Source organism: Hibiscus syriacus, unplaced genomic scaffold, assembly GCF_006381635.1.
Source record: "Hibiscus syriacus cultivar Baekdansim isolate YM2019G1 unplaced genomic scaffold, ASM638163v2 tig00005294_pilon, whole genome shotgun sequence".
Taxonomy (NCBI): Eukaryota; Viridiplantae; Streptophyta; class Magnoliopsida; order Malvales; family Malvaceae; genus Hibiscus; species Hibiscus syriacus.
The window spans coordinates 53,918-74,560 of NW_024062052.1; the positions used below are offsets into that span (position 1 = coordinate 53,918).

Genomic DNA, 20,643 nt, shown 5'->3' on the forward strand with positions numbered 1-20,643 from the left:
AAGCTTGATCCTCCCATCTTCTAGACAAGAAATCAACAACTACATTTGATTTTCCTTTTCTATACTGAATAGTATAGTATAATCCCAACAGTTTTGTCAACCCTTTCTTCTAAATAGTGGTAGTCATTTTCTGTTCTAAAAGAAACTTTAAGGGCTCATGATCAGTTTTAATTACAAATGGTTTACTCTCCAAATAATGTCTCCATTTGGAAATAACCAAGAGAATAACAATATATTCTCTTTCGTAAATAGATAGTGCTGACTGTCTAGGACTTAAAGCTTTACTCAAATAAGCAATAGGTATGCCATATTGTGAAAGAACAACCCCTATACCCCCAGAACTAGCATTTATTTCTAGATAAAAGGTCTTAGAAAAATCTAGTGATGCTAATACTGGAGCAGAACTCATAGCTCTTTTAAGATCTTAAAAAGAAGTATAAGCAGCAGAAGTCCATTGAAACCCATCCTTTTTTAACATCTGTGTCAATGGTCTACTAATAATGCCATAATTTTTTTTTTTATAAATCTCATGTAGTATCCTGTCAGGCCAAGAAATCCTCGAAGAGATTTAAGGGATTTAGGCTTGGGCCAAGTATGCATAGTTTCCACCTTACTAGGGTCTGTAGATACCCCTACAGCAGAGATAATATGGCCTAGATACTCCAGTTTAGTCTGACCAAAAAACACTTGGAGAGTTTTACAAATAATTGGTTCTTTTAAAAAACTTCTAAAACTAACTGTAAATGTTCAACATGGTCTGTCAAACTACTGCTGTACACCAATATATCATCAAAGAAAACTAAAATAAATTTTCTAAGGAAATAATTAAAAAATTTATTCATAAGAGCCTGAAATGTAGCAGGAGCATTAGTAAGGCCAAAAGGCATTACCTTAAATTCATAATGGCCTTGATGTGTTCTAAAGGAAGTCTTGTAAATGTCTTCTGGTTTAATTCTAATATGCCAATAGCCTGGCCTCAAATCAATTTTTGAAAAGTAAACTGCCCCATGTAGCTTATCCAATAAATCTTCTACAATAGGAATATGAAACTTGTCTTTGATAGTCAGACTGTTTAATTGTCTGTAATCCACACAAAATCTCCATGCACCATCATTCTTTTTAATAAGAAGGCAGAGAGAGGCAAAGGGGCTCCTGCTAGGTTGAATAACAGAAGAAGAAAGCATAGAAGCTATCTGTTTTTCCACCTCAACTTTTTGATAGTGAGGAAAACTGTAGGCCTTAAATTGACTGGTGTGGCATTAGGTTTAAGTGGAATTGCATGGTCATGAGACCTCTGGGGAGGTAGACCTTCAGGTTCAGCAAAAACTGTACTGTATTTGTCTAGTACATGTTGGAGTTCAATAGGAATAAAAGGAGAATGTCATACCATAGTCAGTAGGACAATATGTCCCATAATATAAGAATCCCCTGCACTCATTTTAAGTATTGTAGCCCCTGAAATTTACTGCAGTTCAGTTGAGGGCTGTTGTCCTTGAATACAAATCTGTTTCCCTTCATGGTCAAAACTTAAAGTCATGTTATTGAAGTCCATTAATATTGGACTGAATAACTTCATCCAATCCACTCCTAAAACCATGTCACTTCCACCCAGTTTAAGTAATCTAAAATCATGCAAAAAAGTATGTCCCTGCATTTGGCACTCTACTTTGTTGCATCTAGCAGTACTGAATAGTTGTTGGCCATTAGCCACAGTGATGGCCAAAGGATAAGGGGTAGTAATTTGAATGTCAGTATCAGCCCATTTAGGGGGTCAAGAAACTGTGTGTACTGCCACTATAAATTAGGATATTCAATGGCTTTCCTTGAATAATACCCTGGATTCTCAATGTAGTATGACCAATAGAGCCAGTAATAGCATTAATAGAGATTTCTAGGGTTTCTTCTTCTGTTTGTGGAGACTAATCTGAGTCTGTAGGAAATAATTCCACTGAAGGAGTATCAATTTCCTCAGTAATCATGTTCAACTGTCTGTTTTTACATTAATGACCTGGGAGGTATTTTTCACCACATTTAAAACAAATATTATTATGCCTTCTGTATTCAATAAGATTCTGCTTAGGGTTTGGTACTGCTGTAGGTTTTGTATTTACTGATAGTGAAGATGATTTAAAAATAATAATGGGGTTTAGGTAGGGTGGGTTTTAAAAGAAGGCCTCAACCTTCTATTCTCAAACTCCACAGATAATTCATAGAGTTTAGCTTGCTTACATGCTTCAGACAAATTCTTAGGATATAAAGCCTTGACCCTATACTTAATATCATCTCTGAGTCCACTAATAAAAAGTGACACAAAAAATTCCTAAGTCAAAGTAGGATTATGCAAAAGCATATGAGGTTGTAACTCCTCAAGCTTCTCCTGATAATCCTCTACAGACCCCTTCTGAGTCAATTTAGTAAACTCCTCTACAATATCAGAAAAAGATCTATCGCTGAATCTGTGACAGAGATCAGCTTCAAATTCATGCCATATAACATGATGTTTTTGCATAATATAACCATCAAACTAAATTTCTGCATTTCCTGTTAAATACATAGTAGCTACCTCCACTCTCTGCTCAACAAGAACACCACAAATAGAAAAGTATTTTAGGCATTTCTGAATCCACCCCTAGGATTAACCCCTTTTTAAAAAGGTAGTTCAATTTTAGGTATGTGCCACATATTCCCTGAACTGCTAAATGAACCCCCTGGTCCCCTTCTTTCAGCTTTCATTCCCAACATAATAGGTCTATAGTCAATGTTTTCACCCATTTGATTCTCAGGCCTAGAACTGTTCTTAAGGGCTAAACAAACATCAAGCTTATCTTTCAAAATCCTAGGTTCATCAGTTTTATAAGTGAATCTTGATTTATCCTTCACTATAGTCACCAAAACATGATTTTTCTCCCCATTTTTAGAATTATTAGGAGTGTGTACCTGATCACATGCATACTGCTCTTGTTTACCATTTCTGCCAGTTAAGATCTTCAACAGCTCCTCAACATAGCCCTGATTAGTGGACATTCTTGACTCTAGTGCAGTTATTCGGTTTTCCTGAGTTTCCCACCATTAAGGTGGATGAGAGTCATCTTGGCCTTGTTTCACCAATGCAGATAATTCTTCAATTTGCTTTTATAGTGCAGAGAAATCAATTTTCATATTCTAATTCTTCTTTGCCATACCCACTGAAATTTTTGCCAGGAATTAAGGCTCTCGATACCAATTGTTATAGATTGAAAGGAAAAGAAGAGATTCGAGAAATGAATTTAGAAGAGAGTTGAGAGATAAGAAAATTCTTCATTCATTGCATAAGGAAAATGTTGATTACACAACATGTATTATTTAGTTACAAGCTAGTACGAAGAATCTAACAATGCCAGCTGGCATTCTATGCTAACAGGCTGCCTAACAAAATGCTTCTTATCCTTCTTTGGCTGTTACAGGTACCGGGCCATCTTGGTTGGGCCGCTCCATATTGCCCCGGATGCCTTCGGTCTGCTTCAACCTATCAGGTAAGTCTAACCCTTTTTCCCCTCGTGCTTCAATTCCTTTTCTCATTTCAATTCCTAAATTACTCTCCACAATCCCTAACTCTCATTCCTCCATTCTCGTTCTTCTTCTTCTTCTCCAACTACAACATACTCTTAATACTAATTAGTTGGATTTGAATGCCCAAATCTTTTGTAACTTATGATGACTTTGTGTTGGGAAAAGAAGTTGAGGATTGACCATTAATCTAAAATTAATGTTCTCCTTGAAAAAATATAAAAAAAATAGATAAATTGAAAACTATTGAAGTTTTTAATATCTTTGAATCATAAACAAATATAAACTTCAAATTATAATATTTCTGACTATATAATAATAGTATTAAATTAACAATCATTGGTAAATAATAATAATTCAGTATGAGCACACAAGAAAGTAATAATTCGATAATATAATGAGATTTCGAATGATTTTAAAAAATTAAAAATCCAACCCATCGATATCTATTAGAGATTGTTATCTCCGATCCTGACGCGAAATGCAGACTTCTGACCGGTGCAGCGGTGGACGGGTGTGTTTTACTCCCTGGTGGCCTTGGTTCGATTCTCCCCAGCGGCTTCTTTTAATTCAATTTGTTTTTCTTTCCATCATATGATTGGAGGAAAATTTCTTTAATATATATATTAAAATAAGGAAAAGTAATCCAATGATGTCGTGATTAGTCTATAATTAGAGAATTAAATTTAATGAATTAAATTAAAATCATATCTAAATTAATAAGATATATAAGTATTGAAGATTAAATGCGTAATTATATCAATTTATTAACTATTATATCATTACTTCCGTTAATTATTAACGGCTAAGGATATAATTGAATGTATTTAAATAATTAAATGACCTGATTGATAAAAATTTAAAAATAATAATCAAAATGAAAAGAGATTATAATTGAGTAATTTATGATATAGTTTACCCTTTATTTATTTATTAAAATGACTTGGTACCTGCTTTGCAAATTGCAACGACGTCGACGAGACCACGCATCTTATACTCGTAAACGACAAATAATTATAAATCTATTTTCCTCTTTTAATCCAATTGTAGCACCTAATACTGTTTATCCATTAAAATTATATTGGAACTACAAATTAAAATAGATGAAATTGAAATATATTATTTTAATTAATTTTTAATAATAATTAATTTCCTCTTCTAGCAGCTGTCAGTCATATATACCAAACCCTTTAAACCGTCCTTTTTTATTTTTCTTTCTTTTTTATTTCTGTGATCTCGTCTTACCATCATGGCTATGCTCGATTCCTTCTTCAACAAAGGCTTCAAAGCTACTAAATGGTATTTCCCCCCTCGGTTTCATTTCTTATTATACTCATATTCATGTCTACCTTTAATCTTCAATTCATCGATTTTTCGGCTTAATCTTGCTTGATGAATTATTTCTTTTTACCTTTTCATGATTATTAGTCCGATCAATTTTGAATATTTAGCTTAATTTTTTTTTCAATTTTGAACCCTTTTGTTTGGGTGGAATATGTAGCAAAACTTTACTGAAGTTGACAATTCCGCGGATAAAGTTATTGAGGAACAGGAGAGAGATTCAGATAAAGCAGATGCGCCGCGAAATTGCTAAGCTTCTTGAAACTGGCCAAGAAGCTACTGCTCGAATTCGAGTATGTTATTTCTTCTTCATTAATCAGATTTCTTTAAATATATGTTTATTTTAAATTTATTATTTACCGAAGTGCATATATCTGTAGTTGATAATCTAAATATGATGTTTTTATTATTTAGTGAAGTGATTTAATTTTTTTGGTACATTCTGAATTAGCTGTTAATTGCAATTTATTTGAGTGCTGCCTTGAAAATGTGTTGATAGTTTCATATGAAGCAATGCTTGAGGTTTATATTTCAGGTGGAGCATATAATAAGGGAAGAAAATATGATGGCTGCTCAGGAGATCCTTGAGCTGTTTTGCGAGCTTATTGCTGTCCGTCTTCCTATCATAGAGATTCAAAGGTTATTGCTTGAACCTTTTGGAATCTTATCTTTTTATTTATTAATAATATTGAATTTGACTCAGTTGCTTGGGGTCTGAACCAGTTTGGTAGGATGAATTTTGCAATGTAGGATATCAGCTTTAGGTTGAAGGATGGGGCCTAATATTTGTAGAAAGGCTTTGGTAGTTGAGTGGAAAAGTAGTTTGACCTAATTCTTTAGATTGAAGATTATATCTTTATGTTTGATATGGTTTCATTTTGTAGGAGTTGATGAACTGATGTAATGTCATCTTCTATATGGTTTCATCGAGTGTTTAGTATTTCTATATAATAGTATACTTCTCATGATACCTTTATCCTATGCATTGCTGTGCCCATCAAGGTTTCAAATCACGGTTGCGGTCGCGTTTTTAGTCATTTCGGGTTTACCGTGATTGTGGCCGTCGTGGGCGCTAGCGGGTAACTCGGATGGCGGCGAAACCGCTATTTCGCGGGCGCTATCACGTTTTCGGACCTTGATTTGAAACCCTGGTGCCCATATTAGATGCCTTCTTAATTTCATACATGAAGCATTAGCACCTTTTTGGAGGTAGGTCAATCTTTGCCTAGGTTATAAACAGAACATATCACCTAAATATTGCAGAAGGGTACTCATGATGTTCTTCACTAAATGCATTTCCCTCCTGTCAATGCAATTCTGTTAATCGCTCCACATTTTTTTAGATGACTCTGTTGGATGAATGACATTTTTGTACAATGCTGTATTTTTGTTTAATCTGGATCTCTTATATCCTCACAGAGGAAGTTGATAAGTTTTTTATGTTGCTCAAACTAAATAAATAATTTAAAAACACACTGCATTTCGTAGAATGATAAGTTGAAGAATCATCCTTTTGCAGGGAATGTCCGCTAGATTTGAAGGAAGCAATAAGTAGCGTTTGCTTTGCTGCACCAAGATGTGCCGATCTGACGGAGTTGATGCAGGTTCAAATGCTATTTATTTCCAAGTACGGGAAGGAATTTGTATTAGCTGCAACTGAGCTGAGGCCGGATTGTGGTGTTAATCGTCAGGTATTAGAAGTTTGAAGGTTCATAGTGTATTTTCATTTTTGTATTTTTATTCTTCCAGTTGACATCCTCCTAAATGCAGTTGATAGAATTGTTATCTATACGTGCTCCTTCACCTGAAGTAAAATTGAATATTTTGAAAGAAATTGCTGAAGAACATGAGTTGGAGTGGGATCCAACTTCTACCGAGTCTGAGTTTTTCAAACCACGTGAAGATTTATTGGTAAGTAAAATTTGGACTGGGTTTTCTTCTTCTCTGTTCCCATTTCATCAATGCCTACTTTGTTTATCAGAATGGCCCAACACAGTTTGTGACTGAATCCAAGTTTTCCATTCCGGTGGAGAAGCATGGTGAAACATCGACGCCTGCCACTGATCATGCCCAAACCAAGCAGCCTGATTCTGATTCGGACTTTGACCTGGTGGAATTTCCTGAAGTTCCAAATGTGTCACTGCAGCCAAACACTAATGCTGCATCAGCACCGGTAACTAACCCACCTTCTTCAGCTGCTCCTGAACTCGACATTGATCATTCACATAGACATTCTAGAGCTTCTGGTCATGTGTTACAAATGCTCCCTTTGGAGCCCGATATATTGATGCCAGAAAATACAACTAAAGAAAGTGAAATGCCCGATGATCCAGCTGCATCCAAAGAAAATAAACAGTTTCTGCCTTTCATTTCTCCTCCATCTGTATCTGCTTCATCAATTCCTGCAAGACCAAGCAATCCGACACCTGCCATTTTGAAACCAGAAAGTGAGACCAACTTCGATCTAGAGGATGTTTTAGCTGCTGCTCGGTCAGCTGCTGAAAGTGCTGAGCGTGCAGCAGCTGCAGCTCGCGCAGCAGCTAGTCTTGCACACATCAGAATTGCTGAACTAAAGCAGAAAAAGAATGACCAAGTGAGTGAGGACAACTCTGAGAACCACCTTCATAAAAATGTTCCTCATCAGCCAGCTAGCAATGAAAACCCGAATTTTGATCATCTAAACTCCTTTAGCCATCACGATGATGGTTTATATTCTCCAGACAAAGGATCAGAAGCCGCAAATCTTTCTACATTGAGCAAATTAAAAGTAGGTTTGGATTCACCGGTTTCAAGAGATGATGCTATAGAACAAAAGCAGCCGCAGAGATGGACCTCGATGAATGATGAATACTTGTATCCAAACCTTTTTGGATCCGGTGGTTCTTTTAAACATAATCCCGATAGTCAGTAAGGCTACCCCGGATTTGTGTTGATTGGTAAGATCACAATAGTTTTTAGCTATGGTGTCCATCTCGATTTCATTTGGTTTACTTGTAAAATGGTCAAAACTTGTAAACAACCGATGCTTTGGAATTAAGTCGCTTTTTCCCCACCAGATCCAATAAGGTCATTGTTAGTAGTGAAATCGGATTAGTTGGAGTAGGGATTAATTAACTGCTTATGACATGCTGGGCCGGTCCATTGGGGATCCTGGTGTGTGCATAGCAAAGCTGCCTGGCTATCTACATAATTGTTCCGGAGACCAAGTAATAATTTGCATAAACTCTTCTAGTGAGAGAAAATCAATTACAAAATCTAATTTAGTTTTAAAAAGTTTTTAATTGAAAAATCCAAAATTCACAGTTCAACTAATATAATCCATGAATCTACGCAAAAAATCTCTTCCATTCAATCTTAGTGTAATCACCATATTTTTCGTGCTATATATATATATATATATATAATTACATAAGCCGGCCCAATTACAAACCCAACAACCTTAGCTTAAACCAAATTACAAACCCAACCAATCCATTTACTCTTTAACCTAAATCAACCCTAAATCGACCCAAACACGAAAACCCTAACTACCAACATTGCCTCTCCTCTGCCTCCACTATCGCCACCGTTGTTACTATCATCGGCCACCTCAACAAATCCCCTGTTCCAAATCTCAACAGATTAAACCAAATCCAATAAAAAAAATAAGAAATCAAATCTAATAAAAAAAACAAATCACACATAATCCATTTTTCTTCACCAACCGGACACCCTATGCCATAGCCATACTCCTCTGTTGAACCCTCACCAAACACTCAAGCAACCTTGGCCATTTTTATAGCATGCAACAACTACACAACAAAGAGAAGAAGAAAAAGGAAGGAGAAAAAAAGGCGAGCAGATTATGGAAAAAATACAGAAAACCAAAAAAACAAAAAAGAGAGAATCGAAAAGATGAGAAGCTTATCATTCTACCGAATCCTCTCGTCGATGGTAGGAGTCTTCGTCAGTCAATCCGAACGGTGAGAAGGTTTGGAGCAACCCTTGGAACATCATATCTCAGTCGCGGCTCGATCCAATGACAGACGGTGGAGATAGAAGCCCGAGAAGCTGAGGAGTTCTCGACCCTTTTCATGGCAAATGAGACAAGCCACCCGGTGAAATTTGGTGGTCAGTGGTCGACGCGGTGGCCGGTGATAGACGCCGCCACCATCGGGCACTCCCAGTTTAGAGAGAAGGGAGAGAAAAACCAGGGTAGAGAGAGAGAGAAGAGAATATGTAAAAAATGAAAAAAAATAAAGGAGCCTATTTATAGGCCCATCAAAACGACACTATTTTGGTTCCCTCCATGCTACCGTAAAATGATGCCATTTAATGCAAGGTAGGGCAACCCTTTTCAGCGCGTGGGGTAAATCGCGTTTCAGGCCATCCGAGTTTTGTAAGCTTCCATTTCAGTCTTTAAATGAAATATGGGTAATTTCTGAGTTTTAACTTCGAGTTTTGTCATTTTTATATTTTCGTCACCATATGCTTTATCAATATCATTTGGTTAAATGGCTAGTTTAATTCATTGATTTAACATTGTTATATTTTAGTCCTTATTTGTAGTATTGCTCAAAATTGTTATATTTATATATTAAGATCTTCTAGTTTTGTTTGTGTTTGTTTTAACCACTGCTTTAGTATAGAATAATATGGATGCATAATTCGATATTTTTCTTGTATTTTTAGTATTTTAAATTTAGTCTTTGTGTTATTTTATATGTATGTTTGTACCTTTGTTAACTTAATTTTATATATTGTTAATCCTTACGTATACATATGTATATATAAATATAAAGAACACATTTTTTTATTTATGTGTTAAGCTTATATTTATTTATTTTAATAATATATTTATATATTGTATTTGTTTTTATAAAATATGAATATATTTTATTAAAGATGATTTTTTTATATATTTGAATGTCTACATGATATATTTTTAACAAGGCAATCTATTCGATATTTTGAAAAGCTTTAAAATATTTGATTATTCGATTAACTTATGAAAGACCTCCCAAGACCTGGAGTGCCCCTTCCAAGGGCTATTCGAATAAAAATTATATTTTATCATTTATTATTAATTTGTCATGTTACGTGGATATTTCATCTATTTTGAACATTACATTTATTACTATTGCACTCATAAATCATGCATTTGATTACTCATTTTCCATAAGACTCCAATGTAATGTTGCCTTGCATCATGAGTTAACGAAATTACGTCCAACATAACTGGATTTTAATTCCTGTTAATTCACGTAGCAAAAGGACATCATTTTTAAATAAAATCGAGTGAATTGAATCTTTCATCGAATCAAATATTTTAAAAAATAAATTCACTCATTCCAAAAAATCATAAAAATAAAATGGATCGTAATTTAAATTTCGAGTTCAAATTTGTAAAATTTCATCGTTTTTGACAACGATAATCGAGAGGTATCAATCTTGGGATCTGTGGGGGTGCTTACCCTTCCCCACATGTAATCGACTCCTGAATCCTTAAAAATGAATTTTTGGTTAAACGCAGACAAATTTTCATCTTTAAATGATTTTTCAAAAATTCGTTTACAAAACGTATTTTGGGTATTCAACTTACCTAACCAAAAGGTCGATGACGACTTTAATCTTTTCTGAATTAATTCGATTTAAAAAAACCTGAAATTCCTCGAAATTCATGCCGTACATATATTTTTTACTTACCAGGCGAAAAACGATGACGACAGCTTGGTGAATCCGCTGGGGAGATTTTGAGAGTCAGGTTTGACTTGATTATACGTTGTTTGAGTAATTAGAATTTTATAAATTTGAACCTTTACTTGAATTATGATCCTTTTAATTTTGATTTTCATAATCATGCATCAGTGTTTACTCTTGTAAGTAGTTGTACTGATGTTTGATCTCATTGCTTTCAGACTTGTTAAGGTTTTCGAAAATGAGTCTCGATTTTTTTTGTCGAAAGGTTTGTGAGTTCTTCTTCACACACAACACGTGCATGTGCATGTCATAAGCTCTATACCTGAGCTTTGTCCCATTAAGTGGGAGTGAATCGCTAGTGCCCTTCGTGAGCAGGCTCCACACAGGCTAGTGAATCACACTCGGGTGCATGCCCTTATGATCTTCGTGAGCAGCCCTCCATATAGACATAAGAAATGCGTTTCCTCGAATTGAACTCAATCCGTTTAAGTCTATAATGGATGAGGATGGAGGGTTTGGTATCCCAAAGGGGCATCGACATAAAGGACAATTCGAGAACTCTTTCCCCATAGAGCCGAAACCATGCATATAATGAACCCTAGATTGGTCACCCTAGATAGAGCCACATCGAACCTTTGTCCATCGGTAGGTACCAAAATAGGTGTTCTCAATGGAGGAACGACTATGAACCTTTAGTTTTTGCTTTAAATCCTTAGAATAAAATTGTTTTCGAATAAAGCATGCGAACTAGATACCATGCGATTAGGATTTAATTCCTGAAATAAATCATGTCAGGTAGAAAACATTTCTGGGTAGGATTCTTATTTAATAAAAGCATGCTCGGATATATACCATGATTAGATAGGTATTAAACTTATCTTTAAACATCATCTTTTATTGGTTATTTTACATTTACTATGTAATACCCCCAACCCGTATCCGACCCAGATACGAATCTAAGGTGTCACATTGACTTTTCAAAGCATGTACATTTATAAAAACCATAGTAAATTTAAACTTTTATTAACAAAAAAACTATATTTACATCATTAGGTTCAAAACATTACAAAATTGATCAGAGCATGTATACTATACGACTCTATTTATATGCCAACACATATATTACATAAACAAACATACTGTGTAAGGTGCTTCTAATTTGATTTTCAAGTTGTGATATATTGCTCTGTTGTTTCTAAGACTGGTCTTCTTGCTTTTCTATACTTACATGTAAATCACTTACACGCTAAGTCATAGATTTAATGAGGCATAAACTTATAATAATGTATTTCGTATGAATATGAACATGTAACATACTATTTAGATAAAATAATCACTATTATTCAGAATTCCATCTCATTTCATATGATTCATTGTACCCAATACTAATACAATAACATATAATGCAATACATACACTTTTCAGATTCTTTAAAGGCCCATGTATATATTGAGAACTTAAGGTATTCGAGTACATGGAGGTTGTGCACATCTGCTGTCACCACAGCTCGTATAAGTCCCTCTGAGTGGCATATGAAATTTATCCCTATAGACCTGTGAATATGTCCCGAAGGACCTATGAAATCATCGACTCTTGGCATGCCATTTATACCTAGAGCTCTCATATTACATCACATGAGCATTAATATTATACTTCATATAAACATGTAGTTATGTTATTTCCTTTGTAATCACATATATCTTTTCTTCTATCACATTTCTCATGTGCATATAATCAACCATCTCATATTCTATAACATAAGTATTTGGAATACATTTACATGAGTCATATAACATGTATCGAATCATATGTCAACATATATAACTTATGCATATTTAATAAAGACTATAATGTATGCATGCTCATAACTATTAGACTATGAAATTAATCTAGGAAATAGACTTATCACAAGTCTTATTTCCATTAAATTGTACCTATATTATGCACTCACCTTAGCTTTGCTTGCTTTAAATCGATCCTAATTCTTCGATTGTTCCGGAATGGAATTACGTTCAGTAACTACATAATTATACATGGATCCATATCAATCTTCTAATTGATAGACTCTAATATTCCGTTTCTTAAACTAAAGAAAAGGCTACTTTTATTTCTTATTTAAGGTAAGTTTCGGTACACTCTATAATATATCGGTACATCCCTTAACATGTGTATCGATACACTACCTATGTATCGGTACGCAAATTACATTCAAAGTTTTCATTTTTATGGGGGTATTGATACACAACCTATGTATCGATACACTTATTGCATTCGATGATTTTTCGTTCAATTGTGTATCGGTACCTATTGAATATGTACCGATAAACTTTTTCCAGAAATCACATTTTCAGCATGAAAATTTACTCTTTTCATCTTCAACACTTCATATTTCTTCCCCTTTTACATTCTTAACTCACATACATATGCTTAAACCAATTTATACTCATTTATCACATCTTAAACCTCAAAATTCCTTTCTCCATATAAAAATCAATAATCATACCAATTTTTCAATATGTTCTAAATCCAATTCTATCACTTTATATCTCTTAATTAAGTTGATGACAAGTCAATTCCTAACTCAAACTTTATTTATTGACTCTTAATCAGAAATTCATTTAAAGACTCTTCTTTTTAATCTCTCATAACTTCTTCATCTTTTGATTATAAGACAACTAACAAGGAAACTCACCTTTGCTCTGTCTCTCTCTCGTATGAAGGAAGAAAAGAGAAGAAGAGAACTCCGGAACTCTCTTTTCCCTCTTCCCACGTGGTTTCCTTATCTTATAAAAGGAAATAAAAATCTTTCTTGTCAAATGACCATTTTGTCCTTTAATTCATTTTATAATTACTAACAATCTTTCATAAAATATTTCCAAATAAGTCCTTGAACTATTCAATTATTTTACTCTAATCACTAAATTATGAAGTTTTACAATTTAGTCACTAACTCGGTATTGAGGATATTACAAATTTCCCCTTTAAGAAAATCCGTCCTCAAATTTTCAATGGGCAAACAGATGGGGGTATTGATTCCTCATGTCCTCTTCACACTTTCACATTACCTCCTCTACTTTGTGATTCCTCCACAAGACTTTGACCAATGAAATAGTTTTGTTCCTTAGTTGCTTATCCTTGTGAGCTAAGAATTGAACCGGTTCTTCCTCATAAATCAAATTCGATTAAACCTCAATCTCTTCTGGTGTTACGATATAGGAGAGATCAGATCTATACTTCCAAAGCATAGAAACATGGAAGACATTGTGTATCTTTTCCATTTTCGGTGGTAAAGCTAATTGATATGCCACTGGTCCCACTCTTTTCGCAATCTCGTATGGTCCAATAAATCGAGGACTTAACTTTTCGACCAAATCTTAATACATTCTTCCATGGAGACATCTTTAAAAATACTTTATCACCAGCTTGAAATTCAATTTCTTTCCTCTTCAGATCTGCATATGATTTTTGTCTATCTGTTGCAGTTTTGTGATTACTTTGAATTACTTGTACCATTCCTTTAATTTCCTTAATCAACTCATGACCTAGGATGTCTCTATCTTTGAACTCATACCAGCTCAATGGCATACGACACTTCTTCCCGTGTAAAGCCTCATAAGGTGCCATTTTGATACTTGACTGGTAACTATTGTTGTAGGCAAATTCGGCAAGTGGCAAATATCTTTTTCATGATCCTTTGAATTCAATCACATAGGCTCTCAACATTTCCTTTAGGATTTGGATAGTCCGTTCATATTGTCTATCAGTCTGAGGATGAAACGTTATGCTAAAATTTAATTGAGTTCCTAACGCTCCATGTAAAGACTTCCAAAATCGTGATGTGAATCTAGGATCTCGATCAGAAACAATGGAAATAGGTACACCATGTAGTCGTATAATTTCTCTAATATAAAGCTCAACATATTTATCCATAGAGAAATCGGTTCGCACCGGAATAAAATGAGCTGACTTAGTCAATTTGTCTACAATCACCCAGATTGAATCTCTTTTGTTCGGAGTCAAAGGCAACCCAGTTACAAAATCCATCGTTACATTCTCCCATTTCTACTGAAGAATCAAAATTGGTTGTAACAACCCTGATGAAACTTGATGCTCAACTTTGACTTGTTGACAAGTCAAAAACTTAGATAAAAATTCTGTAATGTCCTTTTTCATTCCAGCCCACTAATATCGACTTTTGAGATCCATATACATTTTGTTTCCTCCTGGATGCATCGTTAATGGACTACAGTGAGCTTCTATTAACAAATCCTTCTTCAACTCATCATTATCTGAAATTACTAATCTCCCTCGAAAGTATAGATTCCCATCTACTTTAATCTCATAATCAGTAAGCTCTCCATTCTGTACTTGCAGTAACTTTTTTAAACACTTTTCATCTCTAGCTTACAATTCCTTGACTCTGTCTATCCACGATGGCCGAAGGGTTAATTCCGCACATAAAACATCATCATTATTCAATGACAACCTAGCATCCAGGGTTCGTAAGGCTACAAACGTCTTTCGGCTTAAAGCATCCGCTACCACATTTGCTTTTCCAAGAAGAAAATCTATTACAACATCATAGTATTTCAGAAATTCTACACACCTCCTTTGTCTTTAATTCAACTCCTTCTGAGTCATCAGATACTTTAAACTCTTAGGATATGTATACAAGTAACATCGTTCACCATATAAGTAATGACGCCAGATTTTAAGAATGAATACAATTGCATCCATCTCAAGATCGTGTGTCGGATAATTTTTCATATGTGCTTTCAATTGTCTTGATGCATAAGCCACCACCTTGCCCTCTTGCATCAATACACATCCCAAACCATTATGTGACGCATCATTATAGACCACATAGTTCTTACCATACTCCGGTTGAACTAATACTGGAACTTCTGTCAAAATCTTTTTCAACATATCAAAACTTTATTGACATTCAGGAGTCCACACAAATGTCACACATTTTCTCATCAACTTAGTCAAAGGTAAAGCGATCATTGAAAAGTTCTTAACGAACATTCGATAATATCCGACAAGTCCCAAAAAGCTTCGAACTTCAGATATATTCTTGGGAACCTCCCATTCAAGAATAGCTTTTACCTTTTGAGGATCTACTCAAATTCCTTCCGCAGAAATCACATGTCCGAGGAATATTACTTCATTCAACCAGAACTCACATTTGGATAGCTTGGTATATAACTTATTGTCTCTTAGAATCTGCAAAACTATTCTCAAGTGTGCACTATGATCTTCTTTTGTTTTTGAATATACCAATATATCATCGATGAATACTACTACAAATTGGTTTAAATAAGTTTAAAATATTCGATTCATCTGGTCCATGAAAGCAACTGGTGCATTGTAAGTCTGAAGGGCATCACAATGAACTCGTAGTGGCCATACCTCATTCTAAATGCGTTTTTTAGGATATCTTTCTCCTGAACTTTCAATTGATGATATCTCAATCGTAAGTCAATCTTAGAGAAGACCGAAGCTCCCTTCAACTAATCAAATAAATCGTTGATCCTAGGGAGAGAATACTTATTCTTAATGGTTGCTTTATTAAGTTATCTGTAGTCGATGCAGAGACGTATTGACCCATCATTCTTTTTGACAAACAATACTGGAGCTCCCTATGGAGAGACACTTAGTCTTATAAATCTTTTATCCAACAACTCATGTAACTGTATCTTTAATTCTTGTAACTCTTTTGGAGCCATTCTATATAGTTTCATGACAATAGGTGCAGTTCCCGACATTATTTCAATATGAAATTCCACTTCTCTATCTGGAGGTAATCCCGGTAATTCTGCTGGAAAAATATCAAGGAACTCTCTAACTATTGGAATTGCTTCTAACCCTTTCTCATTGGTTCTAGTATCCAATACATTAGCCATGAAACCCTAACATCCTTGTAGTAATAGCTTCTTTGCTGACATCACCTAGATAACATTTGTCAATGAATTTCATCTTTCACTGAACACTATCACTTCCAATCCATCTAAGTTGAATAACATTACCCTCTTTAATCTACAATCAACATTCACATGATAATTATATAACCAATCCATTCCCAGTATCACTTTAAATTCGTCAAAGGATAATTCCATCAGATTAGCAGGGAATTCAATTCCCTGAATCCGTATGGGACACCCTCTACACCTTCTATTAACTCGAGCACTGTGCCCTAATGGATTCGTAACTATAACCTCATTACTAGTGTCTTCTAACGGAATGTTCAATTCTTTCACTAACTTACTATTAATGTATGAATAGGTAGACCCCAAATTAATCAATACCATAACACATTTATCCAACAGTAAAAAGGTACCTGTTATTATTTCTGGATCATCTCGGTCTTCATTGGTTTTGAGGTTATACACTCGAGCAATGGAGTAGTACCTCCTGTTGAGTAGAAGATTCTGTCAGATTTCTTCATCTACCTCTACCTCGTCCCCTCTGAGACATTGAAGCAGTTCTTTCCGGTTGAGCAGACTCTCTAGCCCTCAAAGAATAATCTCTCATGAAATGCCCTGTTTCCCCATATCGGAAACAAGCTCCAGTTTTAACTCTGCATATCTCGTTATGATTTCTTCCACAAATCTGACACTGTCCAACTTGACTCTGTTGTTCTCGCCCATCACCAGACCCTACAGATTGAGTCTTTCTAGATCTTGCATGATTTGATCCTCTAGCAGAGGATACCATCGATTCGGATCTTTCTTGATATCGAAAGCCATAATCTCTACCTCTCTTAGGTAGTGCAGAACTTGATGAAGCTCTAGTTCTTTTGGATGGTTGAGATCTTTGTTCCCCAAACTGTTTATTCTGAGCTCTCTCTAGAGCTTTAGCACGGTTTACTACTTCTTGGAACGAGAAAAAATTCAGTACAATCAACATCTCCTTCAACCTCAGGCGTAAGCCCTCCACGAACCATTCGCAGACATTTTTCTCTGTAGGCACTAATTCAGCCGCAAAACGACTAAATTTGTTAAACTAACACTCATACACATGCACCGTGCTTTTCATTTGCTTCAAATTCAGGAATTCTTGCTTCATTTGCTTGATAAATTGGTCTCCTATATACTTGTGCCTAAACTCTTCAAGGAACAGAGACCATGTCACCTGATCACTGGTCATCCTCAAAGTTACATTTGTCAACCAAATTCTTGTTTGCCCATAAAGTAAGGAGACCACTCCGTCTAGCTTTTCCACATCAGAACAATGGAGTCCTTCTAACATGATCTTCACATCGTTGAGCCAAAGGTTCGCAGCAACAGGACCTTCCTCAGCTTTACCTTTGAACTCAGGAGCTCCTAATCCCTTCAGCCCTTTTGCAACATTCATCCTCTGCTTTGAGGAGGTAGGAGGCTGAAAATGCCTCAAGATTGCATCCAACGTCCTGAAGAAGACGTCTTGATCTTGAACAGGCACTCCAGATGGTGCTTGTTCTTCACTTTGCCTGGAAAGGGCAGGTGAATTACTACTTTCGGCTAGCCTCTCATCTTTCGCTTCACTTCAGGAGCTATCTTATCCAGACATCTAATCAAATATAACCAAATATCTTTATTAGCTAAGCAGCATACTCATTACTCTTATCAGATCAGAAGTTCTTACTACTATCTATATTGGCATGTATATTATTTAAGATACTATAGACTTCGATTTATGCCGAGAATCGACTAAACCGTAGCTCTGATACCATTAAATGTAACACCCCAACCTGTACCCGACTCGGATACGAATATGAGGTGTCACATTGACTTTTCAAAGCACGTACATTTATAAAAACTGTAGTAAATTTAAACTTTTATTAACACAAAAACTATATTTACATCATTAGGTTCAAAACATTACAAAATTGATCAGAGCATGTATACTATACGACTCTATTTACATGCCAACACATATATTACATAAACAGACATACTGTGTAAGGTGTTTCTGATCTGATTTTCAAGTTGTGATATGCTACTCTGCTGCTTCTAAGACTGGTCTTCTTGCTTTTCTATACCTACGTGTAAATCACTTACACGCTAAGTCATAGACTTAGTGAAGTATAAACTTATAATAATGTATTTCGTATGAATATGAACATACAACATACTATTTAGACAAAATAATCACTATTATTCAGAATTCTATCTCATTTCATATGATTCATTGTACCCAATACTAATAAAATAACATATAATGCAATACACACACTTTTCAGATTCTTTATAGGCCCATGTATATACTGAGAACTTAAGGTATTCGAGTACAAAGAGGTTGTGCACATCTGCTGTCACCATAACTAGTATAAGTCCCACTAAGTGGTATATGAAAGTTTTCCATAAAGACCTGTGAATATATCCCAAAGGACCTATGAAACCCTCGACTCTTGGCATGACAATTATACCTAGAGCTCTCATATTACATCACATGGGGATTAATATTATACTTCATATAAACATGTACTTATATCATTTTCTTTGTAATCACATATATCTTTTCTTCTATCACATTTCTCATGTGCATATAATCAACCATATCATATTCTATAACATAAGTATTTGGAATACATTTACATGAGTCATATAACATGTATCGAATCATATGTCAACATATATAACTTATGTATATTTAATAAAGACTATAATGTATGCTTGTTCATAACCATTATACTGTGAACTTAATCTAGGAAATAGACTTATCACAAGTCTTATTTCCATTAAATTGTACCTATATTATGCACTCACCTTAGCCTTGTTTACTTTGAATCGATCCTAATTCTTCGATTGTTCCGGAACGAAATTATGTTCAATATATACATAATTATACATGGATCCATATTAGTCTTCTAATTGATATACTTTAATCTTTCGTTTCTTAGACTAAAGAAAAGGCTACTTTCATTTCTTATTTAAGGTAAGTATCGGTACACTCTATAGTGTATCGGTACATCCCTTAACGTGTGTATCGATACACTACCTATGTATCGGTGCACAAATTACATTTGAAGTTTTCATTTTAAGGGGGTATCGATACACTGCCTATGTATCGATACACTTATTACATTCGATGATTTTTCGTTTAAGAGTGTATCGGTACCTATTGAATGTGTACCAATACACTTTGTCCAGAAATCACATTTTCAACACGAAAATTCACTCTTTTCATCTTCAACACTTCATGTTTCTTCCCATTTTATATTCTTAACTCACATACATATGCTTAAACCAATTTATACTCATTTATCACATCTTAAACCTCAAAATTCCTTTCTCCATATAAAAATCAATAATCATACCAATTTTTCAATATGTTCTAAATATAATTCTATCACTTCATATCTCTTAATTAAGTTGATGATAAGTCAATTCCGAACTCAAACTTTATTGATTGACTCTTAATCAGAAATTCATTTAAAAGCCTCTTCTCTTTAATTTCTCATAACTTCTTCATCTTTTGATTATAAGACAACTTAAGCTTTCCTTAAGCTTAACTATCACCTAAAGATTATAACCCAACTTTAAAATCAACAAATAATCAACTAATAAGGAAACTCACCTTTGCTCTGTCTCTCTCTCGTATGAAGGACGAAATGAGAAGAATAGAACTCTGGAACTTCCTTTTCCCTATTCCCACGTGGTTTCCTTATCTTATAAAAGGAAATAAAAATATTTCTTGTCAAATGACCATTTTTCCCTTTAATTCATTTAATAATTACTAACAATCCTTCATAAAATATTTCCAAATAGTTCCTTGAACTATTCAATTATTCTACTTTAATCACTGAATTCTGAAGTTTGACAATTTAGTCACTAACCCGGTATTGAGGATGTTACATACTAACTCACTTTTTCCTGATTTTTATGTCATTTTCATCTTTTTGAATTGCATAATCATCAAAGCATAACATGAAGGTGTTGATCCGCAGATGAATCTCTAATTGGAAAATTTTTCATAAATAGAGATAAAAGTTTTCAATCAAGTATCTGCATACACAAACATACACTAATGGCTATGGGAAGTTAGAGAATGAGAAAGCTTGCTTGAAGATTACGTAACAAAGTTGACTGATAG

At 34.6% G+C, this 20,643-nt stretch overlaps 1 protein-coding gene and 1 long non-coding RNA gene across 3 annotated transcripts; both read left to right on the forward strand.

Annotated features, from left to right (window-relative positions):
- The first annotated feature begins 4,617 nt into the window (after positions 1-4,617).
- Positions 4,618-20,000, forward strand: LOC120199050. Its single transcript, XR_005523417.1, has 3 exons — positions 4,618-4,743; positions 14,442-14,450; positions 19,990-20,000. It is a non-coding gene; the product is annotated as an uncharacterized LOC120199050 (long non-coding RNA).
- Positions 4,750-7,845, forward strand: LOC120199049. 2 transcript variants are annotated; one of them, XM_039200255.1, is made up of 6 exons: positions 4,750-4,845; positions 5,048-5,180; positions 5,423-5,526; positions 6,407-6,578; positions 6,658-6,798; positions 6,869-7,845. In XM_039200255.1, exons 1-6 carry the CDS (start codon positions 4,796-4,798, stop codon positions 7,796-7,798), a joined length of 1,530 nt encoding a protein of 509 aa, XP_039056186.1. In that variant the 5' UTR covers positions 4,750-4,795; the 3' UTR covers positions 7,799-7,845. The 2 variants fall into 2 exon arrangements, with proteins under 2 accessions (XP_039056186.1, XP_039056187.1); XM_039200256.1 differs by having other exon boundaries at positions 6,884-7,845.
- Positions 20,001-20,643: the final 643 nt, after the last annotated feature.

What these genes read in the sequence shown, in the direction of transcription:
- LOC120199049 (XM_039200255.1), top strand. Translation starts at nt 4,796, where the DNA reads ATGGCTATGCTCGATTCCTTCTTCAACAAAGGCTTCAAAGCTACTAAA. An exon ending in GGCTTCAAAGCTACTAAATG is followed by an intron (nt 4,846 to 5,047) that starts GTATTTCCCCCC and finishes TGGAATATGTAG; the next exon opens with CAAAACTTTACTGAAGTTGA. An exon ending in ATTGTGGTGTTAATCGTCAG is followed by an intron (nt 6,579 to 6,657) that starts GTATTAGAAGTT and finishes TCCTAAATGCAG; the next exon opens with TTGATAGAATTGTTATCTAT.